At 28.3% G+C, this 24,186-nt stretch overlaps 1 protein-coding gene and 1 non-coding gene across 3 annotated transcripts; both read left to right on the top strand.

The window, feature by feature from the left end:
- Window positions 1-251: 251 nt before the first annotated feature.
- Window positions 252-6,289, top strand: LOC8280969 (protein TIC 22-like, chloroplastic). 2 transcript variants are annotated; one of them, XM_048377705.1, is made up of 7 exons: window positions 252-928; window positions 1,013-1,078; window positions 3,591-3,647; window positions 5,549-5,608; window positions 5,690-5,770; window positions 5,842-5,877; window positions 6,097-6,289. In XM_048377705.1, exons 1-7 carry the CDS (start codon window positions 401-403, stop codon window positions 6,169-6,171), a joined length of 903 nt encoding a protein of 300 aa, XP_048233662.1. In that variant the 5' UTR covers window positions 252-400; the 3' UTR covers window positions 6,172-6,289. The 2 variants fall into 2 exon arrangements, with proteins under 2 accessions (XP_048233662.1, XP_002518637.2); XM_002518591.4 differs by having other exon boundaries at window positions 254-928; window positions 1,004-1,078.
- Window positions 6,290-17,876: 11,587 nt separating this feature from the next.
- On the top strand, window positions 17,877-17,984 carry LOC112534776. Its single transcript, XR_003079029.1, has one exon. It is a non-coding gene; the product is annotated as a small nucleolar RNA R71 (small nucleolar RNA).
- Window positions 17,985-24,186: the final 6,202 nt, after the last annotated feature.

Here is a 24,186-nt window from a genome sequence, read left to right as displayed (position 1 = left end):
AATAGTATGTACGAAAAAATCAGGGTTATAAAATGTTAATTTGGTTATTTTATTAAATACTAAAACTAATATCTTTTTTGTTCAAATTTGATAAGAAAATATTTTTGAACTAGTTTAATACTAAATAGTAAGTTTGAGGACTAAATTGAATTTTTTATTAAATAAAATGGTTGACTAAAGTAAGGCTGAATTTTTAAATATTGGAAAACTTCAGGGGGTATTGTAGTAATTTGGCTTAAAAGTTAAAACAGACCAAACCCCTCTCACCTCTCAAAAACCCTCGCCCCACGATCAGCTTTTCCCTCTCTTCCCTCTGTTCAGTTCTTCATTTTCCCTTCTCCCACTGCACCCTAATCTTCCTGCAGAAATCATCTCTCCACAGCCCCAACTTCCCGGGAAAATGAGCACCGAATTGCCAAAGCAAAAAACTTTCCCGTCATCCAAACAATTCACGCAAATCAATCTTCACCAAGCCTTCGCAACTCTCCAAAACTGTTGCTCAACCATGGTCCAAAATCTCTCTCAACTCACTCTCTTCAATCTTAATCCTTCTTCCTTCCAAAACCTCCAAGCCCAAACAAAACATGCAATCGACACCACAATCTCTCACTTAAACCCACCTCCTCTTTCTTTATCCAAAAACCCATTTTGGGCTCGAATTGCTACCCAATTGGAGCCTATTCGCCAATCCAGGGCTGCTGCTTTGCCTACTGAAACAATTGAAGAGAGATTAGCAGGTGTACCTGTGTATGCGTTAAGCAATCCAAATGAAGAATTTGTGTTGGTTACTGGAGCTTCCACGGGGAAGTCTCTTGGATTGCTTTGTTTTAAGAAAGAAGACGCAGAGGTGCTTCTTGAGCAAATGAAGAGTATGGACCCTAGTATGCGAAAAAGCGGGTCTAAGGTGGTTCCTGTTGCTTTAAACAAGGTGGGGTTTTTGTGATGTTTTTCTTTTTGTTATTTAGTTATTGGTTTTGTTGTTTTAATTTATTTGGTTTTGTAGGTTTTTCAGCTAAAGGTTCAAGGGGTGGCATTTAGGTTGATACCAGAGTCATCCCAGGTCAAGAATGCACTTAAGGTGAGTACTTCTTTTAGCAATGTGATAATTCTAGCTCTATATTTGTTGTGTATTACGGAAGTTTGGAGTTTGTCTAGCTTGCTCTATATGAAAAAAGAAGTAAAAATTGGAACTTTCAAATATCTGAGTTATTAGTAGCTTGGAGGCCGATTATTGTAATTAGTTCAATCACGTGAGAAGTTTAGTTCATTAAGCCAAAGTCAAGTATAAGTTAGAATGACTGCTATAATATAACCAGGGAAAAACCAATTAATTCCATTTCCTTTTCTTTTCTTTCATTCTCTAACCACTAATTCTAGTAAATACTCTATTTTCTTGTGTCAATTTTTGTCACCTGGGTTTCTGATCCTTGGCTATGGATTTCTATTGTTACTTTTCTAGCTCCTTAGTTAAAAAATCTTGTTCTAAATTAAAATAAAGAACCCTACGCAGACTCTCACATGCCCTTGACTGATAATACAAGGTCCTAATAAATTCAGAACAAGAACAAAGGTTCTAAGAGCAATCCTTAACAAGCTCTCAAATCATGCTCCTTCTCTATTATAGGAAGTATGCTAAAAAATTAAGACTCCAGACTTTCTAATTCATCTTCCTTCCCTAAAACCTTTTAAGAGCCATATTCTCTCTCTTTATATGTAAGGAGGAAAAAAATGGCTCTTAAGAATATTTTATTATTTCCCTCGCTTTTTTTTTGTCCTCCTTTTCCTTTAGGCGTCATATTCTCTCTTTTTTCTTTATTAATGAAAATTGAATAAAGAATGAAATAGGAAATTTTATGGGAATACATAGGCATTTCAAAATAAGTTAAATAGAATTAAATGCTTATAATAGAGAGGCATATTGGGAGCATTGTTGGGGATGCTTTAATTAATTAACCAGAAACATGAACAGCCAGTCTTGAGGCAAGAACCAATATTGGACTCAAAGATGTGACTATAGGACTCCCGTACTAAAATCAACACCTTGAAGTGCAAGGTTATCTAGTAGAAAATGATGGTGCTAATAATGTGGAAATTGATGGTTATCTGAAAAATGATCTAGTTGGGGAATGTTGGTAACAAATAGATGGTACAGGACTTGATTGATGATGTGCGAACAACCTTTAAACTATAGATTTCATGGAAGAATTAAAGAAACTGAAGCAAACCTCCCTTGGGATGTAAGACTACCAAAAATATAGAGTTTGAGATTGAAGACAAGATCCTTCCATGTGGATAAGTTTAAGCTCCTTCGCATTTGAGAAACCAATTATGATGTTGGAAGTTGTGGTGTGTAAAGTAAAGCAAATTGCTATAGATTTCAGAATTTTGACAATATATAAGTTCTTGGAGGATGTGGGGCCATCATGTCTAAGGTGGATCTGTTATAGATGAGAAAATGCAACAAGCTGCAGTGGCTACAGAAATTGAAACTGGTAATCGTTGGAAGCAATTGCATTGGGTACAATCTTTATGATTCAAGGACCTTTTCCTACTCATATGCCTCCAGCACCAATGATGACGACCATACAGGATAAATAGATTACAAGTCAAATATCTGCAAAGTATACAATTTCTATTTAGATATTTTAGAAGTCTTTTCATATAATTTTTAGTCTTGATGATTATTATTCTAATCTAGCATATGAGTTGACAGGTGCATAGAGTTTTCAGATCTGAATTTTTGTGTTTGTGCATACAAGTCTATGGTTACCCGAATTGCAAGGGGAAAGGTGAAGAGTTTCTTGTGATTTTTGTTATATATCATATTCAATGAGGGTGCTTCTCTTTTTTGGGTGTGCTTGTGGAGAAAACCCTAAGAATCAGAAGGAATAAATCATCAGTATACTGTCAAGGCATCCAGGATTATTTGAGCTCCTATCTAATATCCAAGTGTATCAGCTTTGCCATGCCTTCATTCTCTAAGCAGTTTCTAGCAAATGGGGGTAACCTAAAGAGTTGCAGTTAGATTTGTACTTAACTGCACTTCTTGAGGTGTTTCAACTGAAGTGAAAAGGCATGTAGGCAAATCCTGATATTAAAAATGTATTTTTTTTTTGTATCATCATCTTTAACTGTTTCAGTTATTTTTAAAAATCTAGAAGTATGCAATAATGATGGATCCAGCCCCGTTTATGAAGATGGATTCATATACCTTTGAATCAGTTTATTGCTCTTCACAGTATTAATTAACAGTTTGTTTTGGAGAGAACAGGTCCAGTTTACAATCCAGTATTTTGTTCAATTTGATCTACTTTTTGACTAAATCTTGATTATTTATATCTCTGAACCTGATTTTAAGTGCATGCCAAAGGATAGTAATTAATAGTCTGTAATGTTAATGAGGAGATCATTCAACTTCAAAGATATGTTCACATCATTTGCATAATTATTCTTAGAATTCATATTGTTTAAATTCATTTTTTCTGTTAAATTTGCTTACCAATGAGCGGATTTCTGATTTGTTTGTTCATTCTGTTATACATATACCAAATCTGATTCCTCTTTTACGTCTTCGTTCTTCTTTTTACTAGGAGAGAGAAAAGGCTGGGTTTTCTGATGATGCCTTTCCTGGGGTTCCAGTTTTCCAGGTTCTTATCTTAGAATTACTGAACCAATAATATAGTTTGTCACAGCTGTTATACTTTTTTGTTACTTTTTGAAGCAGGATAATTGTTGAATCACACTATGGGAATTATGCATGTGATTGAACAAAAATCAATATTATATTGATTAATAATGGCTCGGAAAGCAAGATAGCAACAGATTATCTACCATGTGTTTAGGCTGTCTTAATTACATTTTTATTAGCATTTTGATTATACTTGATGTTAGATGAGGTTTCTAGTAATTTCAGTGTCTTGTGTTTTCTATTTTGAGGATCAATCAAATCACTGTCGGAGAAGAAATGGGCTAGTGATCAAATAAATCCAAGACTTAACCCAATTCTCAAATACGGTCATTTTTATGATTCATAGTAATTATATACAGACCTACTTTAACTTAGGTATCAATTGTAGTCACCAAGCATGTTGGTCATCATAAACCAACCATGCAAATCGCTTTCAGATTTATACCTTTTCATTGACTAGCAGCAAATCAGGCCTCTTGATAAATTATTTGCATCCTTTTTAACAACAGTTGCACCTCTACCTTGCATCCACTAGCACATTTCTTCTTTTATTGACCAAACCATTTGCATCTACTGCACTTATACCGTTACTTCCATCACATGTTCTAGCTGTGTTTTAGATGTCCTCTACTTTAAATAGTTACTAGCATACGCCAAACTGGGGTTCCTTAAAAGGCTGCAATATTATATAAATGTTGAACTTTAGTGTATATAATTGATGTGGTCAAATGGTCAATTTGCCCCCTAGACTTACGGGTTCCGGGGGTGATGGGTGCTTTGGTTTTGGCTTGAATCTCAGATATTTCATTTTTACAACAAGGAGAATTGGAGAACAATTAAATATACTAAAAGAAAGTAGGAAAGGGAACGGAAAGAGAAGCGATTACATGACTTGCAGAAAAATGAAGAATTGTTGTTTTTTTCTCTTGAAATCATGGGTCTCTTGAACATTTTTTGTGTTCTTCTCCCTTGTAATTTGTCTGTGTAGGATTTTCTAGACCATTGTTGAAATATTCATCTCACCTTAATAAACATGTGAAATATATGTCAAAATCCTTTCAGATATTAGGTTTAGTTGATCTCAAAATAAAAGTTGCATTTTGAGTTGGCCAAACACTTGACTTTCGGACATGGGTCAAATTTTGGAATTTTGCCAAAAGTTGCATTCTAAGTTGGCCAAAATGACCGTTGGTCTCATAACAGTTTGTAATCAATTTTATTTTACATATCTATGATTTTCTCAACAACAGCTACAACAAAAATGCTAAATAAATCCTTAAGGTCTGTGGAAAGCCTTGATGTTTTCTGTTCACTAAATTTCAGAAATATTCTTTGAAGGATCAATTGTTTTCATTTTGTGATTGAGACGTGCTTATACTTGCCATCATTAATGTCGGGATTCTGCATCTGAGCATTGTTTATTTTTCCCTAACATATTGATGTTGCTTTTTCTTGTGTGTGAAACAAATTTTCTTCACTGTTGAAGCTTGTACACCTATTTATGACAGCCTTGAGCAGGCTTTCAGCCCTAAGACTTGGGGCATTCTGCTTTCTTTAAATCTCAACTTACTATGCTATTTTTGTGTGTTATATAACATGCATGCACAGTTGTGCCGTATCATTACTAGTGATTTATGGCGAAAATATTAATATTTTTAGAGGTCAACTAAATGATTAATTTATCTGGCTAATACTTGGCTAGTCATGGAGGCCCTATGGGCTGGCATTTTATCAGTGTCGCTCCAGTTGAGAATTGACACTTGTGATATTTCCTCTGGTCAGTGGACAATATTCATTGATTCAAGTTTCTTGATCATTCCAAGTTCAAGTTATAACTGCTTATAAATGTTTGAATTTCAGTCGAGAAGTTTGGTATTGAAAAGCGAAAACAAGAGTTATCGTCCGGTATTCTTTAGAAAGGTTAGTAGAGAAGAATGGCCTTCTTGATATGCAGTATTCTAGTCAATCATAATATCTCATTAAATTTTTTAACTGGTTCAGGAGGATCTAGAAAAATCTCTTTTGCGGGCTTCACGTCAGCAGAAAAAGTTAAATCCTGCATTCAGGCAGGGGGATATTCAGGTATAACTACTGATGTCTATTTGTTGATGAACGTTATCTTCTTTACTGATATTCTTTCCTTCGTCTTGTAGGTTGCTGTTTTTGAAGAAATAATCAAGTCTATGAAGGTAAGGAGCTCTCGGCAAAATGTTTCTTTTTAAATGCCATAGGTGATTACTTAGACGATGGTTGGCATGAAAATAGATTATGGGTCGCACCATTTTGGAGTTGAAAGTTTATAATTCTGTTTATTTCTTTTATGATTTCTTTTCTTTCATATTCTAAGCCTGTAATACACATATTTTATTTTGTAAAACTGAAGCAAGTGTAAATTGGAACTTGTGCAGGAGAGTTCTACTTCGACATGGGATGATGTTGTATTTATCCCTCCTGGTTTTGATGTTTCAACTGGTACTGCCTAGCAATAGGCAGTTGCAAATGAGTAGGTGATGACATTTTCGATAGTCGATTGTGTAGTATGTACATTCAAATAATCATGCAAATGCAATTTAAATGTGCTAACTTCATTTGAGTCTTCTATTACTCACTCTTCATTTTACATTTTGGTTTAGCTTTTTAGCAGGCAATGTCATATATTCCTCTTGTTATCTCTAGGCTCTAAGATGGTGTTAAGTTGGGCATTTGACAGTTGAACTTAGGGTTACTTTTGACGGGATTATATATATATCCAAACCTATTTAAAAAGTTATTTTTATTATCCAATTCCATTCTAAATTCAAATAGAAATATCCGTGCACTGTTTGAATATGATAAAAATCTGTTTAATATTATATATAATTATTAAATAAATTTTATAAATAATTAAATGGGAAGTGAGTATTCTATTCGTTAAATATCTATTTATATAAATATTTGGGCAATTAAATAGGCATCTGATTATAGATCTATTTATAATAATTAAATTTTTGAAATAATAAATAAAAATAAAAATTTTAAATTTTAAACTATATAGTTTTAAATAAAAATTTATAATTTTAATTTTTTATTATTTTATTTTACACATAATATATATATATCTATATTATTTAAATAGATATTAAATATTGAATTAGGATATTTTATATTATTTATATCCGATTAAATAATTGGATTTGAATAGTAAATATTTGAAAGTTTAAATCTGAATCTGATTTGAATTTGATACGGTTAAATTCAGTTATATCTATTCATATCCGTCCTATTAAGGTTCGGATAAGTCAGGTATTTGAAAATATCCGTCGGAATGCTACCGCCAATAATATTGACCATGAGTTTTTTAATGACAACTTCATTGGCATCTTGTTCTAATTTGCTGCCAAGCTAGAGGGAAAAAAATAGGGATAGCTAATTTTTGACATTTCATTTCAGGTAAATATCTATAGGGAGAATTTCTTAGTAATCCTTTATATAAGGTCCAATTATCAAGTTTAGAAACTTATATTATAGATCTTCTTATATTTAACTTAATAATTTAATTAATTAATGAAATTTCGAGAAATTAACTTCATTTTTCATTGAATAGTTAGTAATTTTATTATTTAATAATTAATAATGTTTAAAATATATTTTTATAATTATTAATTACTAAAAAGATATTTAGAAAAGTCAAATTTTATATATATCATTTTTTCATTGTATTTTGTTGAAGTGATTTTTATTAAATTTTATAGAATTTATTGTAAATTTCAAACTCGCAATTGGTCGAAATGGAATTTCATTTAGAATTTTGAATCACTAAATCAATAGAAATTATTATAATTAAGTTAAATTCTACTAAATAAATTTCACATTTATATAAGCTAATAAATTTTATAATATTAAAAAATATCTATTTTAATTCTATTATTTTTTTTATATATTCGTCTCTCATGTCTTTGATCTTTGCACACAATTTTATTTTCATTTGAAGTGATGATTATAGTAATTATTTAATACATAAACTATAGGAAATTTATTTGCGAATGAAATGATTTTCTTCAATAAATCTATGTGTATATATTAATTTCTGATACTTAATTTTTTTTAATATGTATGCTTATAATTTTATATATAGAATATTTATTTTGATGTGTGTACTTATTTTTGACACATGTGATCCAAATTTATGTGTAATTTTATGATTTTTTATTAATTTATTAATTAATAACTTCCATTCTTAATTAAACAATGATTCTAATCCAAATAGATAATATATTAATTACATTTTAATGTTATATTAACTAATACATTAGTTATGATTCTCACTTTATCATAAGGAATATCATATAAATTATATTTTAATATCACATTAATTGATAAATTAATTTTTAATTAGATAATGATTCTAATTTTAAAAAATATATTTTAAATTATATAATAATGTCTAATCCTAAAAAGTAGTAGTATCACTTATATTTATAGTATAATCTATATAATACTAAAATCAATTAATAAATATTTCAAAAGTTTTTATATTATCGTACTAATAAAATCTTAAAATATGAAGAAATTAAGGACACTTATAAATATTTAATTTGTTGTTATTTTTAAACTATTATAAATAAATATAAAATATTAAAAATTCTATTAAATTTTATCTATAAATTTAATTTTATCAGTTTTTTCTTCCTCATGTACGTTGCACGTAAATTATAATAATTTGACTCGTTATTATACATATACTAATAAGTTAAAATAATAATTTATTTAATAAATTAATTTTATTATTTTGAATTAAGTTATAATATCATTATTTTGATTACTACAGTTAAATTATTCGAGAGGTCATAAAGATAAAATTAATTGTTTGTATATTAAGAAGTAATATATTTAAAATAAAGTAGGTAATTGATTAAAAAATAAAATTATAATTGATTAATTAATAGCACTCATATTTATTATTACCATGTGAGGCTTATAATTATTAAAAGTTAGAAACATCAATTATCTCTTTTAGTATAACAAGTTTTTTCATTTTCAATAAGTAAACATTCTCATTTTTATTTTTTAAAAAAGAATTAATATTCTAGTTTTAAGATTTTATTAATAAATCTAATGAAAATTTAATCCATGTTTAAATTAAAATTGGATTATATTTTTGTGAAGAATAAAGTGAACTTTTAATATGCATTGCATGTGAATATTAAATATTTGACTTGTTATTATTTAAAAAATAAAATATTATATGTATTTTTAAATTTATCATTATAAATAATTACAGTGTTAAAATAATGACAAAATCCTTAAATTATAGTAAATTTATCTAGAAATTAGTCTATTTATACCTCATATAATTTATACTGATTATATTTATAGCTATAAATAAATAAATTTAATATATTATTACAAAAAAGCAAGAGTCACGAATATTGTAAAAGTATATTAATTTAAAGTCAAAGATTCCAATATTAAAAATATTTTATATAATCTTTAGACTACAAATTACAGGTAAATTTTAATATTTTTAATAACCGATATAATCAAAACTTTAATTCTTTTAGAATTTTATAATTAGAAATTACTAAACAATTGAATATGCAATTGTAGTTTATACATCTTTTGTTAGAAACTCTTAAAAATAAAAATTATAGTATTGCTATGTATTAAATTCTTTTTTAAGGAATTCTTTTGAACTGAATAACATACTCTTACTAATTTTATATTAATTCTATATGTAATTAATTTAATTTTCTTAACTCTAATAGAATTAATTAGTGATTAATCTTTTTCTAATCCTAAAAGCACAAAGGAGGGGGAAGTTTTTGAATTGACTAAAATACCTTAGAATTAATGAATAATTAGTAATCTCATCCTAATTCTATATGTAATTAATTTAATTTTCTAATTTTAATAGAATTAATTAATGATTAGTCTAATTCAGTCTTAATCCTCTAATAATTTCATATACATTTCTCATCTTATAAAAAGTTGATAATTTACTATTTATCACACTATATATATACCTACGATCGATAAATTACACAAGGAAGGAGGTGGTAGACTATTTCTCAAAATGCAAGTTTGCGTTACATGACAATAATATAAAATGAATGATTAAATAGTACAAAATTTTTCAACTGTAATACTCTATAAAAAATAATAGTACTAAATATAAAAATTATTTGGAGGAGCATAATAATATAAAATATATAATATATGTAAAAGCTCGGAAGGAGGGGAAATTTTTTTGAACTGAATAACATACTCTTACTAATTTTATATTAATTCTATATGTAATTAATTTAATTTTCTTAACTCTAATAGAATTAATTAGTGATTAATCTTTTTCTAATCCTAAAAGCACAAAGGAGGGGGAAGTTTTTGAATTGACTAAAATATCTTAAAATTAATGAATAATTACTAATCTCATCCTAATTCTATATGTAATTAATTTAATTTTTTAATTTTAATAGAATTAATTAATGATTAGTCTAATTCAATCTTAATCCTCTAATAATTTCATATACATTTCTCATCTCGTAAAAAATTAATAAATTACTATATATTACACTATATATATACCTACGATCGATAAATTACACAAGGAAGGAGGTGGTAGACTATTTCTCAAAATACAAGTTTGCATTACATGACAATAATATAAAATGAATGATTAAATAGTACGAAATTTTTCAATTGTAATACCTCTATCAAATATAATAATAGTAAAAATAAAAATTATTTGGAGGAGCATAATAATATATAATATATAATATATGTAAAAGCACGGAAGGAGGGGAAATTTTTTTGAACTGAATAACATACTCTTACTAATTTTATATTAATTCTATATGTAATTAATTTAATTTTTTTAACTCTAATAGAATTAATTAGTGATTAATCTTTTTCTAATCCTAAAAGCACAAAGGAGGGGGAAGTTTTTGAATTGACTAAAATATCTTAAAATTAATGAATAATTACTAATCTCATCCTAATTCTATATGTAATTAATTTAATTTTCTAATTTTAATAGAATTAATTAATGATTAGTCTAATTCAATCTTAATCCTCTAATAATTTCATATACATTTCTCATCTCGTAAAAAATTGATAAATTACTATATATCACACTATATATAAATCTACGGTCGATAAATTACACAAGGAAGGAGGTGGTAGACTATTCTCAAAATGCAAGTTTGCGTTACATGACAATAATATAAATAAAATGAATGATTAAATAGTACAAAAATTTTCAACTGTAATACCTCTATAAAAAATAATAATAGCAAATATAAAAATTATTTGGAGGAGCATAATAATATATAATATATAATATATGTAAAAGCACGGAAGGAGGGGAAATTTTTTTGAACTGAATAACTTACTCTTACTAATTTTATATTAATTCTATATGTAATTAATTTAATTTTCTTAACTCTAATAGAATTAATTAGTGATTAATCTTTTTCTAATCCTAAAAGCACAAAGGAGGGGGAAGTTATTGAATTGACTAAAATACCTTAGAATTAATGAATAATTACTAATCTCATCCTAATTCTATATGTAATTAATTTAATTTTCTAATTTTAATAGAATTAATTAATGATTAGTTTAATTCAATCTTAATCCTCTAATAATTTCATATACATTTCTCATCCTATAAAAAATTGATAAATTACTATATATCACACTATATATAAACCTACGGTCGAGTTCAAATAATTCAAAATAAGTTTTTGCAAGAATGGAAAACAGATCATAGAAAAAAATGAATAACACTTTCATATGTCCATTACTATTATAACACTTCATTAGTAGGATTATTTACTATCTAATATTATATTATATACTAATTTTATTAAATAATTTTATATTATATAACTTTATGATAATAATTTGCACATGTAACGTGCATGACGAGCAATAATAATAATAATAATAATAATAATAGAGTAGTTTAGAATTTTAATGATTCAAGATGATTAAATTAAATAAGTAACAAAGTTAATTTAATATTTAAGATGAGTAAGAAGAAAATAGTTAATTAATAAGTAAGTAAAGTTGGTATTATACGGAAGTAGAGGAAAAAGTTATTAGTAAAAAAAATTTATAAAAGATTATGAAAAAGGAAATAAAAAATTAAAAGAAAAAGTGGTTATTTATTAAAAAGTCCACCATTCCTCTTCGTTTGAGTTTGAGGGAAAAGAAAAGAGAAACAAGAGAGAAGAGTGATAACAATAGTAAATCTTATATATATATATATATATATATATATATTTTAATGAACCGATTGAGGTTATGAACTTTATCATTTTGCAATTTGCTGGTTTTTTAGCATTTTGACTAAAAGAAGAGACAAGTAGTTTTATATTGACGGATTTAAAAAAAAATTATATAAAATACTGTATTTTTTTAAAATATTATTTTTACTGTAGTTTATTTTTTCATTTTTACTTATATAATATTTCAAAAACATCTCAATTTTTTTCATCCGTAAATTTTCATATGTATGAATCCTAGTTAGTTTTTTTTTTAATATCATACATACTTGATTGTTTTAATTAGTTAAATTGGAACCATTAATAAAATTTCGATCAAATAATCGGTTTGAATAGATTTACTAGTTAGTACGATTTTTAATTTTTAGGTATTAAAGAATTTAAAAGAAAATTTAGAAGTTCTTAGCTAGTTTAACTAGTTGAACCACTAATCTAACCCTTCATTAGTTTGACTATTAGTTCGGTTTTTAAAATACAGGTCTTCCCACAAACCGGTTCTCTATTAAATTGGAGTCAGATTAAAATTACAGATACAGTTCAATTTCATTTATTTAGTGGTAGTCTCTCATGACATGCTGTGTAACACTAGATTATGAAATTGGAACTAACATAAGACTAGAACCTCTAAATAGGTGAGTTTATGTTCCGATTTCCCTTTTATCCAAGACCAGTACTGTTAAGAATAGACTTAGAATCACCCCTAAATTAGTCTTAACTTATATGAAGTTGAAACTTAAGAGCAGTGACATATCCATTTATACATGATGTGTCTTTTTTAGTACTCGCAAGTGCACGAACCATTCCTATAGTAAATGTAAGTTCATCACGAGGTCGATCTCTCAAGGAACTATGAGGCCACTTATTATAAAGACTAATTATCAACACAAAACAATAAAAGTAAATCTAAACACTCTAAATCAGTATTTTGAAAGGGTACTATTCATAAAGTAAAGTAACTAATAAATAAATATGTAATGCAAATGCAAATGTTTATAATATAGAACTATATGCTAAAAATAGTATTTAATCTAGCCATTTACTTAGTAATCTCCTTATTTTACGTTAAGCCTAGATCTAATGAATGAGATAGTGATGTGCCTTTTTCCCTAAGTTACTCAAGCTAATGATGCAATTTAAGTTTCTTATACCAACATAAATTAAAGTAAAGATGATGTTTCTAATACTTTTAAACCTAAAGATTCTCATAACAATTACTATTGTTAAATTAATATGATGGTTAACTAACAAGAATAACCGAAACTAATAAAGATATGAAGGTAAAGAAATTATTCATTGAATAAATAAATAACAAGGTCCATATAAAAGTAAAAAGACTAAACTAAACACTTATGTAAACTAGCTTAACATATTTAACCCAATGATCATAGTAAATATAAAGATATAAAAAAGTAAAAACTCCCTTTAGATCAAGAATTTCTTCAAGTAGGAAGAAGATTGGTCCTCACTCTCCACTTCTTGAAAAGCTCCTTAGATCCTAAAAAGAGTAATGAAAACTAAAAATATATGTTTATGGAAAACTGTAGAGAATTATGGAGAGAATAATGGCAGCAGGTGTAGAAAACAGGTAGGAGAAAACTTCCCTCCTTTTCCTCTTGAATTAGGTTTTTCAGAGATTTATATAGAGAAGAGTCTTTCTCTAAATAAATCTCCATAGGGATAAGTATACTAATATAAGTCTATCTAATAAATAAGACTTTAAGTATCTTAATCTCCACCAAATACTATCCCATAAATAACTCTTAATATAAATCCTAATAATTATACAAAATGATTAAAATATCCCTTAGACCTTGTAATTAGCAGTCTGTACGTCTTAATCTTGGGCCTTGACACGAACATGTCCCATTAAGCTTCTTTGAGCTCCATATTTTTCTCTTTTTGCTAATATTTCTGAAAATAGACAATTAAGCTTAAGTGAGGTAAAAGCACATATTTTCACCATTTTATATATAGAAATATATCATTAAAGCTTTAAAATACCCTTAAATATCTATACATAATTTGGACTGATTAAATACCCCCACACTTAAACCTTTACTTGTCCTCAAGTAAATAGCAACTGAGAATTAACTTTTGCAAAAATCATGAAGAATATTCATACTTAACTTAAAGATATTATTCAAAAGAATCTCACTAATGCAATGGTCATGTCAATCCAAGAACACTTGAATCATAATAATTTTCTTTAAAAAAAATTACAAACACAATCATTGTTAATCAAAAGACTCAAGCATCCAATCCTTCACACTCGTTTCACAACAAATAGTCTAACTTATCTTCAAAGGATATAAATATGATGCATAATCCAAATTATCATAACCCTATTCAAAAAGGCAAAACCTTAATTCAAAAACAAGAGGTCAATAGGCATTCATTACTTGCTTTTGAAGCTCTTATACTTTTTTTTTTCTTTACACCCCTTGAATTTTTACTTGATACTTGGGGTATTTCTTTCTTTCTTGAGATGTTATGCCTTTTTACGCAAATACAAAGATGGGTAATGAATGCACATGGTTACTCAACAAAACATACTTCAAGATGCTTTGCATACTCATAATCTTAATTGCCTTTTTATGCGAAAATCAACAATGGTTATGAAGATCCCCGATTACTAAGCAACTAAAATTAGCGGAGTAGAACATATTACTTAGAGATTTAAACTTGCCTATATCATATCTCACAACCTTAGGCAAGCTAATTTAATAACAAGAAAATAATAACCTAAATCATACATTTCTAATCATACCCATGTCGAGTGTTGCTAAACTACTGATCATGTCCATCTGCAAAAGATGAACACTTGATCATTTAAGTACGAATAACTCATGAGTTCACATTTATACATGTTAAAGACTAACTTAAGAGTTCAAGAATCTTAACATAATAGCATTCTTTCATCGACTCTTATATAGAATAATAAGAAAAAGCTGAGTGGAAAAATTTAAAATTTTACAAAAATTCACCAAAATTGCTAATTCTCATGGCATATGATGTATAGAGTTTAATCAAAGAAATATTCTATTTCCCTCCCCTACACTTAAATTTGACATTGTCCCCAATGTCATTGCATATATAAAAATAACGAACAAAAAGAGAAAAAAAAGATAGAATACTCGCCTGAAATTTTACAATGCATAGTAAGCTATGAGCTTGAATTCCAATCTCCACTATCCAAACCTTAGAAGCATAATTGAATGCACATCATTGATAATTATAAAAAAAAAAGAAATAAAGAATTAAAAATAATAAACTATCCTAACTATACTAGAAAGATTAAATCCTAAGATAATTAAAAATTAGGTCCTAATAAATAAATATAAATCCTAGAATAAAATTTAAAATAAAGTCCTAAATCAATGATATGACTATTTATGTGGAAGAGATGGATATATATTTAATTTTCTAAAGAGGATATTTTAACTTAAAAATAACTCAATCATTTTTTTATTATAATCAATCTTCAATTTCTTAGATTTAATTATTTTCATTTTCGCTCAAAGAAAGATTTATTTTAGCAGCCGCCCTGCGGACTACTTCGTTAAGCTGCTGCCGCATCTGCTTACATTGCGGGCCCCCCAGTGCGCGCTGTGTGCCTATGTTGCGGGCCATGGCAGTCTGCCGATGCCTGTTTTTGCTGTGGGCATGTGCCCCGCGAGGTTGCGCTTACCGGCCTTCTCTTTGGGGCTGCCATTGGCTTCCTTGGAGGCCCCGCGACCATGGGCCGGCCCCGGGCCCGTATCGTTCCTGTCGTGCCTCTGCTATGGGCCTGTGTCATCTCTGCCGTGCCTTTGCTACGAGCCCATGTGAAAATTCGCTGCCGCAACGTGGCTCGCTCAAAATTATTATTATTATTATTATTTTTGGAGCTTTAACTACTTCTCATGGAGACATATTACCTTTTGGGGATCAAACATAAGCCTACAAGGTAAACATAAAATAAATAAAAAATAGAAAAAATAAAAAATAAAAATTAAAAAAATAACTTAAATGCATAAAAATAAAAATACAATTTCTAAGTTTATTGTCTATAGCTAGACATTTCTGATTATGCTCATGGTGGGCGTTCATCCGCGCACTCAACCTCTTAGTCATAAGCCATTCCTTTCAAGTATGGCTTCATACTTTTAATACGAATATCTACAGTGCCATGAAAACTCTTGTCAATTAAGAATGAAATATCATCATATAATTGTTCATATACAAGAGAATCTAAATAATTATATGAACACTTATCGATAGTAGATCTAAGAGAGAAAGTTAGAGAATCAAACAATTTAAATTCCACAGTTTCTCCTAAAACTATCATGGTAAGTTTTCCACCATGCACATCAATCACAGTTCTAGTAGTTGCTATGAAAGGTCTATTAAGGAGTATGGTTTGCTCTTTATCCCTTGCTGGTGTGTTTTCCATGTCAAGCACTACAAAATCAACATGAATTATTAACTTACCTACTTGTACTAGCAAGTGTTCCATATACCTCTAGGATATTTTATCGATCTATCATCAAATTGTAGAGACATAGTGGTAGGCTTCAAGTCTCCCAAGCTAAGTCGTTCATATATCGAATACGGCATCAAGTTGATGCTTTCTCCTAAATCTAACATGACTTTTCTATCCTTTTTGTCACCTATTGTAATATCAATGGTGAAGCTACCAGGATCCTTCATCTTAAGGGGCAATTGATGTTGAAGCATTACACTTGCTACTTGTATTTTTTCGTTGTTCGCATATCGCCTTTTGTTGGTGTTCAACTCTTTAAATTTTATTTACATAAGTTGGCTTATTCCTGATAACATCCAACAAAGGTGAATTAGTATTAACTTTGGAGAGCATCTCAATACTTTCAATTTTTTTTTATCCTTTTTGCTCTCTTTGGGTTGGTTTAGAAAAGGAATAGGGGGTTTACAAGGCTGAGTTGCCTTATGAAATTCAAGTCCACAAAATTCTTCCTTTTCTTTCTTCTCAAGCCTAAAATTAGGCTCTACTTTTTTTTCCTTTTGCATGCTCTCCTTATTGATTTGCACTAATCCATCATTTTGAGGTGTACCTGCATAAGAAGAAGAATTCCTTTCAGTTTCTACAACAATATTATCGACAACCTCACCTCTTCTAATAGTAGTAATGGAATTGACTTATTCAGGTTGATTGTATAGTTCCTCTTTATTGAGCTCTTCAACAATTTGTTCCATTTGAGTTTCTAAACATTTTAGTGAAGCCTCAATGGAATCTGTCTTTTTCTCATTCCTCTCCATCCTATCATGAGAAGCCATATGATTGAAGTGTTTCTTCCAAACTTGGCTTCCTTTGTTCATTAGATCGAAGAGTTTATTCTTGATCTTGGAGGAAAGGATTAGAGTCCCTTTGGAATTGAGAATATTGGTCTTGGTAATGAGATTGATTTCGATTTCTCAATAATTGTGGTGAGTTTTGGTCATTGTATTTCTAAGAAAAATTTGGATAGTTTCTCTAACCTGTATTATATATGTTGGAATAAGGGTCATTCATAGGATGTATGGGTTGGTAAGAATCCATCAAATTTGTTTGGTCATACATATTTCCTCTGTAATTATCAAAAAATAAATAAGCATTAGCACCATAACCATAAATACCACAAATACCACATACCTCATTATTTGGTGAGTTTTTTGTTGAAGCAAGCATCTTAGCTTGCTTAGTCAATTCAGCCAATTGCATGGCCATCTCACTACTAGCTACTACTTTATTTACTTATACTCTCTTTGTCCTCACACTCTTTTGTTGAGAATTAGCTCCTAACATCTCAAAGATGTCATAAACCTCATCAGCTATCCTTTCTAACATAGCACCCCCAGCTGCATTATCAACCATACATTGATATTGTCGTGTCAACCCATCATAAAATAATTGGTTGATTATAGGGAGTGGAAATCCATTGTGTGGGCATTGCAATAAAAGTGATTTGAAGCGATCCCATGCTTCATGAAAATATTCAGCATTCTTTTAATAAAAATTAGAAATTTCATCTCTTAATTCTTTGGTCTTTTGCTGTGAGTAAAATCTACTCATAAACTTTTGATAAACTTCATCCCAATTTTTTAAAGAATTAGGAGGCAAGGTCATTAACCAAGCCTTTGCTCTATCTTTCAATGAATAAGGGAAACACATCATTCTTAGTTGATCATGATTTAATTCAGATAATGGGAAAGTATGAACTATAGTAAAAAAATTCTCTAATGAATGTTAGTGCATCCTCACTAGGCATACCATAAAATGAAGGAAGCATACTAAAATGAATGCTCTTAAGTTCATAATTTCTAGATGCATCACCTAGAACTATGCATGAAGTAGTATTACCAATTATAAGCCATACATAATCTTTCATAGTCATTCGTCTTTCAACCCCTATTTCTCTTGGTGGGTTTGTCATGATATCAACTTCTTCTTTTGATTCTTCTTCTAGTTGTTTCTTGCTAAGTATACAAAACAAAAGAAAATTTTAGATTAAAAAAAAAACTTAAAAATAAAATTTAAAAATAAAAGAAAGACACAAATAAAATAAATTACAAAATATAAAGCAAATAAAAAAAATATATAAACAAAATAAATCACAAAATACAAAACAAACTAACAAACACAAGACACTTTTGATCTTTAATCAATACAATAAATTTGGACACAGTTCCCCGGCAACGGTGCCAAAAACTTGATGTGTCTTTTTTAGTACTTGCAAGTGCACGAATCGTTCCTATGGTAAGGGTAAGTTCACCACGAGGTTGATCTCTCAAGGAACTATGAGGCCACTTATTATAAAGACTAATTATCAACACAAAACAATAAAAGTAAATCTAAACAATCTAAATCAATATTTTAAGAGGGTAATATTCATAAAGTAAAGTAACTAATAAATAAATATGCAATGCAAATGTAAATGTTTATGATCTAAAACTATATGCTAAAGATAGTATCTAATCTAGCCATTTACTTAGTAATCTCCTTATTTAATGTTAAGCCTAGATCTAATGAATGAGATGGTGATGTGCCTTTTCCCCTAAGTCACTCAAGCTAATGATGCAACTTAGGTTTCTTATACCAACATAGATTAAAGTAAAGATGATGTTTCTAATACTTTTAAACCTAAAGATTTTCATAACAATTACTATTGCTAAATTAATATGATGGTTAACTAACAATAATAACCAAAATTAATAAAGATATGAAGGTAAAGAAATCATTCATTAAATAAATAAATAACAAGGTTCATATAAAAGTAAAAAGACTAAACTAAATACTTATGAAAACTAGCCTAATATATTTAACCTAATGATCATGGTATATAAATCCTATTAACTATACAAAATGACTAAAATATCCCTTGGGCCTTGTAATTAGCGGTCCATGCGTTTTAATCTTGGGCATTGACACGAATATGTCCCATTAAGCTTCTTTAAGCTCCATATTTTTCTCTTTTTGCTAATATTTCTGAAAATATATAATTAAGCTTAAGTGAGATAAAAACACATATTTTTACCATTTTATATATAGAAATATATCATTAAAACTTTAAAATACTCTTAAATATTTATATATAATTTGGACTGATAAACTAGATTATGAAATTGGAACTAACACAAGACTAGAACCTCTAAATAGGTGAATTTATGTTCTGATTTCCCTTTTATCCAAGACCAGTACTGTTAAGAATAGACTTAGGATCACCCCTAAATTAGTGCTAACTTATATGAAGTTGAAGCTTAAGAGCAGTGACAGATCCATGTAAGGTTGGTAATTCATGTCTAATTGTATCTAATTCTGCTGTGTTCAGACACATACAAATCACAAAAATGACTAACTTGAATATGTTAATTTTAATTAATTGTGTCATAACTTCAAACTCAAATGTGCAAATATTTATTAAGCAAGTTATACAACACGATATATAAAAATATATATTTTCTAACTATAATATAAACTATTTAGATCTATTTTGTATCATGTATATATTCTAATACATTTATCTGAAAAATAAAATATATATTTTTTATGTTCTAAAATAATTGAGCGGTTGAATTCATTTAGATTTAGTTTTTTTAGCATGTTATCGACATAATTAGATTTTATCTGAACATATTAATACCAAATTCAAATTTGTTTAACTCTGAATACGGAATATGAAAAGATAAAGGACTCTTGTTCCTTTTTTTCTTTTTTTCTTGTATGGAGTTATGATCCCATCCAAGTACTTGATAGAGCATTATAATGTCTTTTATTTGCATGTAGTTCGGGAAAGATGATTCTAATTGGGAAAGCATTTGCATAAATTTCCAAAATCCAGGTCTCAGCATATGCCAAAGGGATGTGGGAACTTAGTGTGCCTAAACCAACCCATACTGCCATGACTTTTGGGGCTTCATATTCTTAGCCGAATAGGATTTTGTGCAACATGGTTGGTTCTAGGCTTCTGACTAAGGCTTGTTTTTAATTTATGGGTTCTACAATTTTCAAGATCGAATTAATCAAATTACAATAATTAAATCAAACTAATTCAAAGTTTATAAGCTAAAATAATAAGTCACATATACCTCCCATGCCTCTTAAAGAAGCAACTTGATTTGATATAGCTGAGAAGCATGCACACAATCAATATGCTTCTTGTGATGTTATGATATTTCTAATTTTAAATCTGCAGAAGTTCAAAACTGAGAATTAGATATAGCTGAGAAAGCAACTTGATTTCCTGAGAGGCATAGCAACTTTGAGAAGCATTGTAGCTGTGAGGGTCATGCCTGCATGTCCTGAGAGTCATAAATCGAAAATACTTGATTGTTTTCGCTATGCTATATGTCCTTAGCAAGTCTTCTATCACTTCTATAATTAGAAAAATCCATCCCATTTGTAATTGGATATGTTAGTTTCTTCCAATATAAAATGAACTGAGCCAAAAAAAATTAAGACATCGAAAATTCTATTTAAAATATGATTTTATAAGTTAATTTAAGCAATTTTATTGTATGGGCTTTAGAATACTATCTGTGATATTTTTTATAAAAGGAAGTTGTTGAAGTTAGTCATTTAACTTGTACATATTATATAAATAGTCTTAATACTGACATAGACACTTGTATTTGTAAGAATTAGTCAGATAACACCCTATAAATTGAATTTGACCTATTAAATAATTAAACGCGATGAATTTCTATCACATAAACACTTGATAGCTGATTGGGCAAGAAACATTATAACAAACTTGTAAGCATGAGTGAGGTCCTCTTTTATTAACTCTATTGGTATCTTTCTTTCTTTTATTTTTTTCTCAAAAGACTTTTTATATTTTGCATTTATTTTTTGTCTGTTTATTTTTCATAAAAAATAAAAATCCAATATAAAAAATTAAAATTAGAGAAAAATAAATTGTATAATTTAAAAGAAATTTAGAAAAAAAATTAGGTAACAAGAAGAAGAACAATAACAAGAACAAGAAAAGGCAGATGCAAATGTCACTTTGACTTCTCAGTATGAATCCAGTGATATTTTGACCTTGACTTCTAAATATGAATCTAGATGCAAATATCACTTTGCCATAGATAAAGGAAGACCTATCCTTGGAAGATATTTTCAATTTTCAATTTTCAAGTACATCATCATCATTGCTATTCGATGATGACACAATAACTATGACAACCAGCACCGCTTTACAAGAGAGTTGCTGCCATTTTTCTTGTTGATTTCATGGCCAAAACAATGTCGGATCACACATTTACGTTGGTATTGCTGATGGTTGATGAATTTGGCAAATAGAAGAGGAAAGAAAAGGAAGAAAAAGAAATAGGTTTGGGAAAAACGAAGAAATGAATGAAAAGTAATGGTTAAAAAAATAATGCTCAAGAAGAGTTAGCAATTAAGAAGACTAAGATAATGAAAATTGAAGGAGGGTGACAAAGTTTATTAGGACTTTCATTTTAAAATTAGGAGAAATTTTGAGAGGTTAGTTGGAGGAGACAGATCAATTTGGGAGAAAAGATTACACATGACATGAGGTATCCACCACGTCACTAAGTTAAGCTTATGTGTCAATTTAATTAAATGACTCAGCGCGCGTACATATCAATTCTTATCTTAAAATCTGTCAGGTATTTATATATTAGAAATTTATCGAGTTCAAGTGTCTAATAGGTCAAACTCAAAGTACAAGATGCTATCCAACTAATTTTTATAAGTACAAGTGTCTATACATGTATTAAGCCATATAAATATTTCCTTTTACTCTATAGCAACTTTTTCATGAAAAACCAAATTGAACATGTAAAATAGTAATCAAGTTGATAAAAAGAAAAACTTTAAGGCTTAATAAACACATAGTTATATAAGTAGCATTTCCATGGATTGCTGATTGTGTGGGTAACTGCTATTAACCATATATTATTAAAAATCAACCAATGTAAACGCGCCACTCTACAAAAATTAATACATGCTATTTCATAATTGACTATGGAGAAAATTACTATTACCCTTGAGGATTGTCATAATTTACAATTCCAATCCTGCTTCTTCAAAAATAAATCAATAACTCCTTAACATTTACTTCTGTCAACTATTACCTCCCTTTGTTTGTTAGTTAATTCGGTCAAAGGACTTAATTTAGTCCTTAAACTTATTCTTAAGTATTAAGTTCATTTAAAAATAAATTTTTTATCAAATTCGAATAAAAATAAACTTAATTTTAGAATAATTTCATCTTAGTTCTTAACTAAAATTAATTAAATTAATATTTTTACCTCTAGTTACTAAGAAAACTGTCGGGTTTGGGTCAATTCAGATTTAAACTTTTGGATATCCATTATCCAAACCCGATTATTTAAATGGATATGGTATAAGATACTTGAACTCAGTATCTGATACCCATTTAAATGAGATACATATACATTATGTGTATGAAATAAAACAAAAAGAAACATTGAAATTATAAAATTTTATTTAGAACTACATGGTTTAGATTTTATAATTCTTTATTTTTATCAATATATTTTAGAATTTAATTATTATAAACGGGTTTGTAAACAGATGCTCGTTTTATTACCCAAATATTTTTATAAATTGGTATTTAATGGATAGAGTATCCGCTATTCATTTAAATATCTATAAAGTTTATTTAATAACTATATATATTAAGAGTTTTTATGGAATTCGAGTAATATACGGGTACTTCTATTTGGATTTAAGATAAATTCGGATAATAAATTTAATATTTTAAAATAAATTTAGGATGTATTTGAATATATATATTTTAATCGAGTTCGAAATTGAATATCCTTAAATATATGGATACTTACCCATTGTTATTTTTACCCATAAATAACGTGATATTTGAATTTACATAATAAACTTTTAGTACATAAACGTAGTATAACTCTTAACTCAAATTTGAAGCAAAACATATAAGCATTTAATTGGAATGATAACATAGTCAAATAAAATATTCAAAATATAATATATTCATATAAAACAGTTAAAATATGGCCAGATTGCCATGTGATGTGTCAATAGTGGATTGACCTGCTTTATTTAATTAGTTTAGATTATCATATTAACTTGGCTTAGTTATTCAATAGATTTTATATTTTATACTTGATTTCAAATTTAGTACTATTTTTTTTAATTTTTTAATTTTAACATAGTATTTTGCCATTAATTTTAATTTTAATCTTAGGCGAATTTATCATTTAATATTTAATAATATGGCTATAAGATCTTAATAATAACAAAAAAGTGTAAAGTCAGCACTGCAGTTGTTGAGTCATCCCAGAACAGAAAAGGACAATGTTTAAGTAAATAAACAAACGATTTAACAATAGATCTTCTTCTTTTAACCTCTTTTTATCTTATTAGAGTTTAAAAAAGACTTAACAATTTAATAATCTCTTATCCATTTAACCAATATTCTTCTCCTTCATAGTTTTTGAAACACAAAGCATTTTAAGATTTCAAACACAATAATCTAATAATCTCTTATCCATTTCTAATTTGTATTCTTCTCCTTCATAGTTTGTTGAAATACAAAGCATTTCAAGTTTTAGCTTTTTAAAATTTCAAACACAAATAGCAAGAGAAATTTCTCTGAAGTGTTTAGGAATGAGCTATCAACTATAATATTGACTAAACTCTTCTTTTATTTTCAAAATTATAGTCATACCAGTAAATTTTAGTTGATAATTCCAATAGAGGCTAAAATTGAAATTAAT

Source organism: Ricinus communis, chromosome 1 (genome assembly GCF_019578655.1).
Source record: "Ricinus communis isolate WT05 ecotype wild-type chromosome 1, ASM1957865v1, whole genome shotgun sequence".
NCBI lineage: Eukaryota > Viridiplantae > Streptophyta > Magnoliopsida > Malpighiales > Euphorbiaceae > Ricinus > Ricinus communis.
The sequence above is the reverse complement of the archived record's forward strand: the minus strand, read 5'-3'. Positions and strand labels throughout refer to the sequence as shown.

Excerpts from the sequence above, each read along its gene's own strand:
- LOC8280969 (XM_002518591.4), top strand. The coding sequence starts at position 401 with ATGAGCACCGAATTGCCAAAGCAAAAAACTTTCCCGTCATCCAAACAA. Across the intron at positions 929-1,003 it reads TTCCTGTTGCTTTAAACAAG|GTTTTTCAGCTAAAGGTTCA; the intron begins GTGGGGTTTTTG and ends TTGGTTTTGTAG. Across the intron at positions 1,079-3,590 it reads AGGTCAAGAATGCACTTAAG|GAGAGAGAAAAGGCTGGGTT; the intron begins GTGAGTACTTCT and ends TCTTTTTACTAG.